The sequence below is a fragment of the Crotalus tigris genome, unplaced genomic scaffold, assembly GCF_016545835.1.
Source record: "Crotalus tigris isolate CLP2741 ecotype Arizona unplaced genomic scaffold, ASM1654583v1 scf7180000018477.2129921, whole genome shotgun sequence".
Taxonomy (NCBI): Eukaryota; Metazoa; Chordata; class Lepidosauria; order Squamata; family Viperidae; genus Crotalus; species Crotalus tigris.
The window spans coordinates 1,813,917-1,826,696 of NW_024097029.1; the positions used below are offsets into that span (position 1 = coordinate 1,813,917).

The window sequence follows — 12,780 nt, forward strand, 5'->3', positions numbered from 1 at the left end:
GGCATTTTTGTTCGCTGTTTTTCTCCTGTGAACATTTGACTGTTACCTTGAATTAACAGATAACCTCCCACATTTGTGAATTCCTTGCTCCTATCTGCTGCAATGTGTCAGGAATTAACCTGTGACCTAATTGATTGTTCAGTGCAAAGATAATCCCATCTTAGGCAAGGGACTGGATTCCGACAAATCCCTAGGACTAAGATACTACTTGTATGTGTGTGTATATGTGCATGTGTGCTTGCACACACGGGCACAAATACAAGCGTGTGCATGTGCACTCATTCCGATTTGGTAACCAGCATAAAAAATAATGCATCTTGGAATTGGTATAAATAGTAGGGATAAGAGGTTGCCTCTTAACAGAAAGTATAAAATTGCTCCAAGCTGAAACAGCAAAACAGTGGAAACCTGTGCTGGATGATGCCACAAGAGTTCCACGCACAATCCAAGGAGTGCAGCATCTCTTCATACAAATTGCTTCCCTGTCTGAATGTTATAGAGAATTAGAGACTAGAACACCTGGTCCTGGTTCACCCCCCCCCTTCCCTCCCACAACAGAAACCCCATTTACAAAAATAGTCACATATAAACACCCTGCGGATTTTATTTAAAAATAAAAACACGATAAATTCCCCTACACTGTGTGTTTGTGTGCACACATGCGAGAATATGGCGAATGTGGCTGCTGAAGAACACACAGTGAGAACACTTCCTGAATTAAGTGTCTTGTAACTTACTGAACGTGTAACAGCTTTGCCCACTTTACACTGAGCAGCAATGTCACCCCTCTCTTCTCTTCTGCAGCAAGAGCAACAGGGGGCGGCCATTTTGTTTTCCAGAGTTAAGGTCTGGTGACTAGGGGTCACTGTCTTATTATAGGCACTAACCTTGAAAGAGAGCGTACATATCTATATAGAGACATGTCTGCGTATGTCTATATCTATACATAGATATACATGTAATATATTTATAAACACTTGACAGTTTAGCATAACTCTCCAGTGGAGCTTTGCTGGCAAATACATCCCCTTCAAAGGCTGTAAACAAGTTGAAGAACAAATAATGCAAATGATCGGTTTCACTTTTTGCTAATCCTTATATCTTTACCTTTAAAGTCTCTGTCTGTTTTGCCCTTTTCATATTTCTTTTTGTTTGGCTTAGTAACACTATCATAGGAAGGGGGAGAGGTGGTTGAGGAGCTCTCATCTGTTTTCTCTGAACTGGAATTCCCATTAAACTTATCAGAGGTCATGTCTTTGATTGGTAGGAGGTCGCCATCTCTGCATTTTTCTTTATTGTACATAGAAGTTACATTTTTAACCTTCTGTTTCAGGAGGAAACGCTTGAAAGTCCGTTGAATGATGGCAGCGGACACCTCCTCCTGTTTCCGCTTTAATGTGGTGGTGATTGGTTCATATGAAAGTTTTGATGGATTGGCTGCCATGAAGCGCTCTTCCATTTGCACTCTCAGTAAATCCATTTCTTCGCTTTCTCCCAAAACACGCTTTGTAAAGGCAAACAAGATGTCAAGGCAGTGAATTCTATCACCACTCACCATGGGCAGGTCCATCGCAATTAGCTGAACTTTGTTTGGTTTTGCAATCAGAAGAGGAGGATCCAACGAAGCAGCAAAATCAGAGAGTTTAGCATATTCCATAAATTGGGATGCATCTGGATCAAACCTTTCCCAGACCTCATAGAACATCTCAAAATCATCCTCGCTCAAAGGCTCAGCACTTTCTTCGGTAGCGACGCTGAAGTTCTCCAAAATGACAGCAATGTACATGTTCACTACAACTAAAAATGAGATGATAATGTAGCTGACGAAGAAGAAAATCCCAACCGAAGGATTGCCACAGTCTCCCTTGACTGAGCTACCCGGGTGGTCTATCTCCGGGTCGCAGTCTGGAGGCCCGCTGTTCAGGATGGGTGCTAGCAGGCCATCCCAGCCAGCAGAGGTGGTGATCTGAAAGAGGCAGAGCATGCTGTTGCCAAAAGTTTCAAAGTTGAACAAGTCATCAATGCCAACTTCTCTCTTCACGTAGGCAAAGTTGGACATTCCAAATATGGCATAGATGAACATGACCAGGAAAAGGAGGAGACCAATGTTGAACAAGGCAGGGAGAGACATCATCAAGGCAAAGAGCAGAGTGCGGATCCCTTTTGCCCCCTTGATCAGACGCAGGATTCGACCTATCCGGGCAAGTCGAATTACTCGGAACAAAGTGGGGGACACAAAGTATTTCTCAATAATCTCTGCGAGGAACATTCCTGCAAAATAAAAAAAAAATTAAAAGTGACACTTTAACAGCACTCAGTATTTCTCATTACTTTATAAAGCAGAAGCTGGGCATTAAGCATACACAAAAATTAAAACAAAATATTTTTAAATGATTCCTAAATGTAAACTGCTATATTAGTCCAAAGGAAACATACCGATTAAATGCTGGTATGTTGAAAACAATTAACAAGCAGCAAACTTAACAGTAAAGAAAAATTAAGACTGTTAATCTTCATTATCTTAGACAAATTCTAAAACAATCAATTTGCAAACACAAAAAAATTTGTGTAAAAATTCTTTGGCTCTGTCAGGGAACTGTGCAGCCATGGAGTCAAAGACGCTGAAACAAACTTGTAGTTTTATATAACTAAATATATTTTAGATTTATATTTACAGTAAACAAGATAGTCATGCACACCACTACATCATGAGGTATCGTGAGAACAGCATATAGAACACACAGAAGAAAAAGGCAGGAAAAAAGGAAAACTTCCCAGCAACCAATCATAATATAGATTGCCCCATGCAGGAGCCCACACTCTCCAACCAATCAACTACAACTGTGTGTTCTGGCTCATTATACACTTTACTGTTCCAACTATTAAATATCTTAACAGGCTCTTTAGTCTGTAATTTTAAAATTTTCTGCTAGAAAACTTTGAATGCTATATAAACAATATCTGCTGACGATAAAGAGAGAGACAAACTTTTGATTCTTGGATTTATTTCATACGTAGAAATACCTTCATATTTTTCCCAGTTCTTTGGGACAGTGTTCACAAAGTTTTCTTGGCAGTATTAAAGAACCACTGAATTATTTTTTTCAGAGATTTTATTATTATTATTATTTAGTCTAGCCTAGAACCCTGGTATTTCCTTCCAAATAAAATCAATCCATTTTAACTTTTTGAGGTCAGCCAAGGTTAGTTATTTACTCTCATCTGCTGAGGATGTAGCTGTACCTGACAAAACTTACAGAATCAATCACAAAATATGCCACAATACTCCCTACCCTTTGTCTTTCTTCTAGGCAGAGGAACATACTTTCAAGCAAGGCATTGGCTGTAGTCACCACCATTGCTGAGATCTTAGTAAGGCCTATTCCTTTCATTAGAAGGGCAGATCATGCTTCTTTTGCCTTGCAGCATGCTATCTCCAACTTTAAAAAAAAACCCCAAAGGATCTTTTTAAAAAAATCAAGAACACCCAAAAATATGATGGATACCTAAGGAGGTGCTCGGGGACAACCTGGAATTTCAATACTTGAAATAATTATTGTCCTATGTATTTCAGGCTCTCTTTCTCAGCTGATAGAAATACTATCTACTTACACATGAAGAGAGAATCAGTTTGGTGGAATTTGGTTAAAATAGTCAGTTTGGTTAAAATAGTGATTCCCAATCTATGTGGCCTGGTGGCCCGCTGGGGGGCAGAGGGGAACCAGGCTGTGTGAGTGGTGGGCTGTTACGCATGCACACATGCATAGCTCCACTCACGTGACTGGCGAGGCTACTACTTGCATGAGTGGAGCTGGGCATGTGTGCATGCTTGGCCCGCATTTTGCATGAATGGAGCTGCACGCTCGTGTGTGCATTGGCACACCTCTCATGCAGCCCGGTTCTGAATAGGCCATGTTGTGGGCCACAGCCCGGCAGTTGGGGATCCCTGGGTTAAGACACCAAGATAGAACCTAGGAGACCATTAGTTCTAGTTCCATCTTAGGCACAAAACCAACTGGGTGACTTGGGCCAGTCATTTGCTTTCAGCCCCAGGAAGTCAGCAAGAGCAAATCACTTCTAAAATCTTGCCAAAAAATTCACAGGGACTTGTCCAGGCAGTTGCCAAGAGTCCAAACAGACTCAAAGGCACCCAAAAAGCTCGAACAACAATGAAGATCATTATCCCTTATTTTGTCTCTTGCATTCTCTTCATATGCCTGTTAACTCGTTATTATAAAATTTCAATTGCATGAGCTGACTCAAATAAAATGCCAAACCAGATTTTCCTTTTATCTATCTTTTGATTTACTTACTGCTATCTTAAGACATGCTGTTTAACTGCGTTACAAGATTTACCTATCAGGTATACAGGCAGATTAATGTAATTTGAGAATTTCAGCATACAAGAAGGGAAAGGAGAATTCTCAACCTTTATACTTTTTATTAGACTATTTTAAAAGCTTTGTTGGATCAGGATAATGGCCTATGCAATATGTAATATAATATTATGTCCAATAAGATGCATGAAGTAATAACTTCCCATTATTGTTTGCCAAAAGTTGCCAATTTAAGATAAGCTGCCTGTGATTCAGGTGATAGCATGCAGCTGCTAGCAACCCTGTCCTCCATGAATTTGTCTTGATTGCACTTAAATTCAACAAAAGTCTGTATTTGAAGTTGGCATTTTTGTCTATGTTTCAATATATCAATTTGATTATGTTTATATTTAATTGTATTTGCCAATTACTATTAACTCTTGTTTGCATTCTATATAAAACAATCCTATTACTGAACTGGGAATCTAAAAAAATAGTACATGGCTTTAATGAATCAGTTTACAAACCTATTACTGAATTAGAACTCTAATGCAATTTAGTACATGATTTTAGCCATCGTTTAATTTTGGAAACAAATGGTTCTTACCTACAATGGAGAGAATGACAACGATAAAATCAAAAATATTCCAGCCAATGGTAAAATAATAATGACGAAGTGAAATCAGTTTGAGTATACATTCTCCAGTGAAAAGAATTATGAATACCAGGTTAATCCTGGATAAGTTAATTTCCATTTCTTTACTTTGGTCATCTGTTTCAACCATCATGGTGACCATATTAAGGCAAATAAGAATCATGATACTGATATCAAAGGCTTGTTTGGTTACAAAGTCAAAGACTAATCCTTGAAATTTATTCTGTAAAAACAAAAAAAACAAAAATTGTTAATAATGCAAAATTAATTTTCTTTATTATCGGATTTTTTTTCTTTATCATTTCTTTTTACTAATGTTCATGCCCTCTTCTTTTGGGAATGGACGACTGTACTAAGCAGAAGAAAACAACAACAACAACAACAAAGATCAAATCTTGAACCAAAATGCTAAATTTGATAACACAAGCTACAAGTTCAGATATTTCATTGTCCACATATAATTACAATAAGTGCACTCTATGTTATTTTAAACAAGATGCTAAGAGTTAGAAAGTGTGGCCTGAGAGCAGAAAATGTTCGAAATAGAAATCCTTACCCCTGGTCTCGGTATCGGCTTTTGTGGTTTTTTGGAGCCCAGCTTTTTCATTGCATTGTAATATTTTTTCTGTTCCTCTGTCATAAAAATGTCTTGTCCTCCAAAGTAAAGAAATAAATCAAAACTAGTTACACAACATGCTGGCATATTGATTTGTGTAATGATGGATGAACACATTTTTTAAAAAAACAAGTTTTATTAGTTTTTTCTTTTTACAAACAAGTGCTTAAGAATCAACGTGGTGGCACGGTAATCAATTGTCCAAAAGCAAAGTCATTCAAATTAAATCATTAGAAACCCCCTCTCTATTCCCTCAGATAATATATTATATTCAAATTAATGTATTTCAATACAACTAAGTCAATCAAAACAATCATCAATAACATTTTATCTAAATAAATGTGTTAAGCTTTACTATTTAACACAAATCCTGCGTTAAGCTTTACTATTTCAATTGCTATATTCCATTTTGCTACTATAAATACATAATTAACACTTCAGGTGTCTCTCCATTCCCTTTTTCCTTGACAAAATCAATAATCATTTATTAATATCATTTCTTCTTTTTTCTTATTCTTCTATGGATGAACACATTTTAATCCATTGATAATAACACCATATAATCACAATTTTGTATAATATCCACTGGCCCGAGTCTATTTCTAGGCCAAATAAAAAGAACTGGGTTTGAAATTTAAGGCCTGGAAGAGTCTTAAGAATTTATTTCTATATAATACCATATAAGTATATGGTATTATATAATATATAATATATTATATATATACATATACATATATATATATATACATATATATAATATAATATATATATATATATATATATATATATAATATATATATATACATACATATATATATATATTATATATTATATATATATATATATATATATATATATATGTTTTCTGAGGTTTTCGCAGGTGTTTGTATGTAGGTCTTTGGTTGTTCGGGTTTTCTCCCGCGTAAAATTGGAAGTGTCTTGGCGACAGAAAGCTTCGTGCTTTCAGGAGATAATAACCACACATTGCTCCTGGAAGACCACACATTGACATAAGACCACACATTGCTCCTGGAAGCATGAAGCTGAAAACACCAGCCTGAAGATGACGAATGGGACTTCGTTGAAACGTCGCCAAGACACTTCCAAGTTTACGCGGGAGAAAACCCGAACAACCAAAGACATATATATATATATATATTATATTATATATGGTATTATTTCTATATAATACATATAAGTATATACCTTAAAAGTAACTTTTTCTACCTAACCTTGCCCTTCAAAATATGGAAGGTAGATTCACAAGATAAGATTTCTTTTTCGGCTATGAGAACGAAAGAATATATAACCATTCTTGCTGGTCTACATTTGGTAGTAGAAGAAGGAAGTATGATTAAAGTTATCTCTTTTCTCTAGTTTCACTGTTGGATCATTTTAATAGAATGGGTGTAATGTTTTCATTGTTTTAGTTGCTGAATTGTAATTTTATTAGTTGTCCAGGGAATATTTATAAATACAGAATATTATAGAATAAATAAAAAGGTTAAAGCAGGATTGGTTAAACTCTTCCTGAAAGAGCAGGTTTATAATCTAGGAAAGTCTTTCTCCACATCTGTCTTTGTATCCCCCAGTGCCAAGAAGCACATTTGCAGGATTATGCCTGCTGTACCAAGCAACAGCCTTTCTGTAAAGCTTAAATACAGGCACAATTATTTATGTCTTGGTTGTCTTTAGAGTATTGCAATATGCTGTGTGTGAAATAATCTTTGAACAGCGTCCCAAAGCAATTACAGTAATGTAAAGTGCAGCAACTTCATTGTTAAACTATTGTTAAAATTCCAGGAACATATTATGTTTATGCTAAAAGAATTGCATTAGTTCCAGCAATCTTATAGGCAGAATTCAAGACATAAGAGTTTAATTTTTATAAGGTGACCAACTTTTTTGCAATGAAAAGGAGGACACAAATAAATTGAAGAAAAAAATATCGTAAATAAAAGAAACATTTTATTCATGGCAACAATAATACAGACAACTTGCATGTGCAAAGTTTGCCAGCCGGGTGTTTTGGCACGCTCAGCAGCAATTCCTATTGGCTTTTGAAAGCCAATAGTGGGAGTAGCACAGCTCATGCAAAAGTTGAAAAAAAAAAACCATCAAAAAAAGGTGCCAGAACGCCGTTCTGAGCGTTCTATGAGGGGAAAAAAAGCCCTGCAGATTAGTCTTCAAATATCGAAAAGGAGGACATGTAGGAGGACACTTTTCGAGGGAGGACAGAACTTACAAAAGGAGGACTGTCCTCCCTAAAGGAAGACGGTTGGTCACCTTAATTTTTAACACACTGGACGCTTTAGAGCCCAATTATCTGTTAGGAATCTTTCTTGTTATCAATTTGTTTGGATGTTAAGGGCTGCAGGAAATGCCTCTTATGGATACCCTTATTTAAAAAGCACCCCCCCTCCTGTTGTGTATATGGAACAGGATCTTCCCATGCATCCCTTCCTATTTATCAAATACCTACTCGTAGGAGTTGCCTTCAGCCCCACTTCTCCTTCTGCCTTTGGAAAGAGAGTTAGAATTCACTTCCTGAACTGGGCCTTTTAGTGTTTTCTATGATTCAACCATTTATAAATCTAGTTTAACTATGCTTTGATTTGTTGATCCCTTTTTAGTTTCAGTTTTATGCTATTGCATCCATCCTGATCATCTTTTGGAATAATAAATATGTTTATTAAATAAATATGTCTACCCTCATATAAAATTAATATTCCAAATACAAACAGGTAATTGTTGTAAAGGTCAAGACCAGATCACATGCTGCACTGAATTATAAAGTACACACACACACACACACACACACACACACACCATTACTCATGAAACTACAACTCTGAACAAATCACACTTTCTCAACTTAAGTTGTTGTGTTGGGATCAGGCTCAGGGCCCGCCAGTGAAAAGATGTACTATAATAACAACATTTAGAAGAAATGAGTTTTATATACTCTTAGTTCCTTATTCCCCCCCCTCCCCCCGTTGTATCAACCAGTACATAAAAACATTTGATTTCATTACCTTCATATTGGTTCCTGCACTGAAAGTTAAGATGTGTTTGGGGAGAATTATAGATAAAAAAGAAATAAACTAATATTGGTGACATAACTGTAGCTAGCAGGAAACCCACTGGAAACTCAGGATGACAAGATAATAGTATTTATATAAATATTTAAATATATATTGTTCTAACATTTTAAGGGGGTTTCTTGTGGTTTTTTTAAATTGTAGAATTTACTTCCAGAGCATACAGCAAACACTTTAAATACTTATCTTCTTTTTTTGCTGATTGAAATTATCTATAATGACACCAATGAAGAGGTTTAAGGTAAAAAATGATCCAAAGATTATGAAGATAACAAAATAAAGATACATATATAAGTTGTCCTCATAATAGGGTTGTTCTTCTACCTGCAAGACATAAAATAATGCAATCACTTAAGGCAGGCAGTAATCAAATTCTTTTGTAATGCAACAATTGCAAATTAGGAGTCTATTCAGTGGTGGGATTCAGCCGGTTAGCACTACTTCGGCAGAACCAGTAGCTAATTTTTTGTTGCCCAGGCCCAGCATGGACTTTCACAAGCGGCATCCACACAGAGAACCGGTTGTTCACATATTTGAATCCCACCACTGAATCTATTCCTGTTTCTATCCATGCTGTGTATGTAGACTTTAAACAAGCAGAATTTCTCCCATAGTCAATGTACTCAGGATACAAGGGATCTGCCATGTTTTCACAAAGTCCTACTCTTCCAGCTGCAATCTATAGCAGGGGTTCTCAACCTTGGCAACTTTAAGAGGTGTGGACTTCAACTCCCAGAATTCCTCAGCCAGCAAAGCTGGCTGAGGAATTCTGGGAGTTGAAGTCCACACCTCTTAAAGTTGCCAAGGTTGAGAACCCCTGATCTATAGCATCCTATCCTTAACAGTTCTGGAGGCCCTCTTAATTCTTCCCAAATTTCCAGAGGTGATGGTGCCAAAGTAGGGAGAAGGTAAATCAGCAGAGATGACTTCTCATCTCATTCCTTTGTAGAAATATTCTGTCGAAAACTTCCACAGATGGGAGAAACTTTTTCATCTGTAGGAAGACAAATCTGGATCCAAGCTACTAAATGCAAATGTCTTTCAGTTTATCATTCCTGTGAAACCTTTTATCAATTACACCTCAGAAATACTTTTAAGTATTTTCATTAACAAAATACAACATATACAGTTATGAACCAGAAACATTTCTCTGTGTTTAATAGAATATAAAACGACACTTACATTCCGTGAATCAACAGCTGCATACATAATATCCATCCAGCCTTTAAAAGTAGCCTAAACAGAATCAGAATGAGTGAAAGTTCAGTGAAAAGGTGAAAGAGATACAGACATGCAACCTGGGAAACACATTTAAAATCCTACTTTGAAAAGTCCTGTTGAAATCAGTGGAAGGTAACTTAGTCATGAGGAAATACTAAGGATGTGCAAAATGTTCAATGCATGACTCAAATTGTGAATGTTTCAGCTGTTTTATTCAGGGCTGTGTGAGGGTGTGGGGAACTAGGATAAAGTCAAGGATACTGGCAGCTAAAGCTGATGAATAGACAAGGTTGGTAGAATATGCTGCATGGGAGCATGGAAACAATGACAGCAATAGCTGCTGGTAGGCGCTTCTGTGGAATATCCCCACTGGGACATTGGCAGTGGCTGAAGGGAAGGCAAAAATATGCTAGGAAGACCAGGAACTATCAAGCTAATGGGCATGTTGGAGGCAGCTGACAGGACACAGAGTGAAGGAAAGTGCTAGGAAAGATGGTGGAAGGGCCAACGAATATGTTGCATGGGGAGCTGCTGATAGAAGGAGGGCAGAAACAGGTGAAGCCTTTGTCCTCTTCATCAACCCCAGATTTCATTTTGAAGCCTGGAACAACCAAAACCTTCAGGTTTATGGAACAATTCATCTGGGATGATTCAACAGAATCTAAAACCAGGATGATTTATTTCAGAAATAAAACATTTTTCCTACTTCTGTGCACACTTCACAGTGTGCAAGGCTGTCAAATGTAAACTGCAATAATCCAGATTGGATTTGAGTGGCAGCAAAGTTAGGGGGGGGGTTCTAAATTTCTATGCTGCTATCTAGTGGTCACATGAATTTTTCCAGCCCACCTGGAATTCTGAAGTCTAAATCCAATAAACAAAGCATTAAATGTAGTGATTCTACTTTTGCCGCATAAATGCAGGAAATATTGATATAAACATTTAATGGAAGAGCCGAGTCAGTACTTTACAATGTAGTTTGCATTGTGATATGTTACAGAAGAAGATGGCAGCTGATACAATAACACTGGACTAGAACTAATGCAAAGGAAAATTAGAAGATCCCTCAAAAGGTGGATTTACTTCCTGAATTTGGCTAACAATAAGAATTGGTACACCTGTACTAGTGAACTTACTATACTCTACTGATGTTTTTATTATATTTTACTGAATATATTTTTGATGTAGTGATGGGATTACTGGATCCGGACATGGGAAATTAAGTCTCTCTCAGCCACAAAGCTCACAGTGAATAATTTTGAGTCAACTATTTTCTCTTCGCCCAACCTATGTAAAAAGGTATTGTACTTGTGAGAATAAAATTAATAACACTCTTCACTTCAATATGAAGAGCTATCAGGGTAGCCATAATAATATTCTGCACAACAGAATAAGTTTTGGATTTGAGAAGTATGGATGGATCACCAAATAAATGGTAATACCAATGAACCAAGCTGTGTACTTGATCTCAGTCTCTTCTTAGTAATAAATTAATCTTGTGCAAGTAAGAACAATGAATGGACATTTCAAATCCTATTGTATTAACTCCATTTTTCCTTTCCTACAGAAAAGGAATGTTGTCGCTACAGCAGCAGCCCAGCATCACCTTATCAGTAGAGTTTGCTAATAATGGCAGACTAGGTATATGGATCTCACCATCATGATCCACTGGAATTTTCTCATTGTTGCATTTCCTATGGGAGTCACTAAAGATATTTGCAATATTGACACAGAACTGTATCATTTCAAAAACAGCTTACCATATATCACTCTACTCCTTTTGATTCATACACCTCTAATCTCCTCTATAAACAAACCTCCCCAGGAAGAGAATTTCACTAGATTGACAACACCTATAATACTTCTCTTTTCTTATAATAAGCCTTAATGGAGTGGCATTTAGAGAAGAGTATCATTGGTGTGATCATGCTTAAATCAGGATTTTTATTTTTTTTACTTGTAGAAATTCCAATGTGAATAGTGCCTGCAACAGCTTCATTACTGCTTTTATTTATTTATTTTATTAAATTTACTATATTAGTCACCCATCTTACCAAAGGCAACTCTTTTGATCCTGGATCTTGATTCAAGCAAGTATCACTGGAACTTATGTGGCACTTTAGAGTGAAAGCAACGAACTTAGATGATTTCCATAGTTATTTTTATAGGCAGCGGGGTAGAAAGAATATAACTTACAACTTGAAGCAGAGCAAGATAACCAGCCCCAACGTTATCAAAGTTAACTTTCACGTTTTTCCATCGGGCTGGCTGATTGTTGTGTATGAGCTCATCACATTCCGTTTTATTGTTGACATCGCTGACGTTGAACATTTCACCCGTTGTGGTATTAACGCAATGGTAGAACTTGCCAGCAAAGAGATTCACACCCATGATACTAAAGATCAGCCAAAATATGAGACAAACCAGAAGCACATTCATAATGGAGGGAATTGCTCCAATAAGGGCATTAACAACCACCTAGGGTACATATTGAAGAGAGGGAAAAAAAGGAGGGGGAAGGGGAAGAAGGCCTAGATTATTTTTTGCAACTGAAGCTGTTTATATTCACAGATTGTACGGAAAATAACACACATGTCAAAAGAAGGAAAGGTAAAGTTCACCCTCCCACCCAAAAGACGAAACAGAAACTAAATGCTACAGAAAGTAAAAAAACGAAAACGAAAACCTGGTAAGATGGAATCATAACATTTGCGTGCACTGAGGAGACAAAAAAAGAAAAAAGAAAAAGGAAAAAAAGGTTACATACCAAGAACAAGTAAAAAGTACATATATGTCTGATACATAATGGCTGGAACACGAACATAAATATGCATAATATATGAAGCCACAGATTTCAAGAAATTAATAAAG

At 36.7% G+C, this 12,780-nt stretch overlaps 1 protein-coding gene across 1 annotated transcript in view; it reads right to left on the reverse strand.

The window, feature by feature from the left end:
• Positions 1-567: 567 nt before the first annotated feature.
• Positions 568-12,780, reverse strand: part of LOC120312280 (sodium channel protein type 3 subunit alpha-like) — an 82,113-nt gene continuing 69,900 nt past the window's right edge. Inside the window, 6 exon segments of the mRNA XM_039352797.1 lie at positions 568-2,271; positions 4,924-5,194; positions 5,528-5,632; positions 8,875-9,012; positions 9,871-9,924; positions 12,106-12,387. Coding sequence (XP_039208731.1) covers positions 1,079-2,271; positions 4,924-5,194; positions 5,528-5,632; positions 8,875-9,012; positions 9,871-9,924; positions 12,106-12,387 — 2,043 coding nt within the window. The 3' untranslated portion in view covers positions 568-1,078.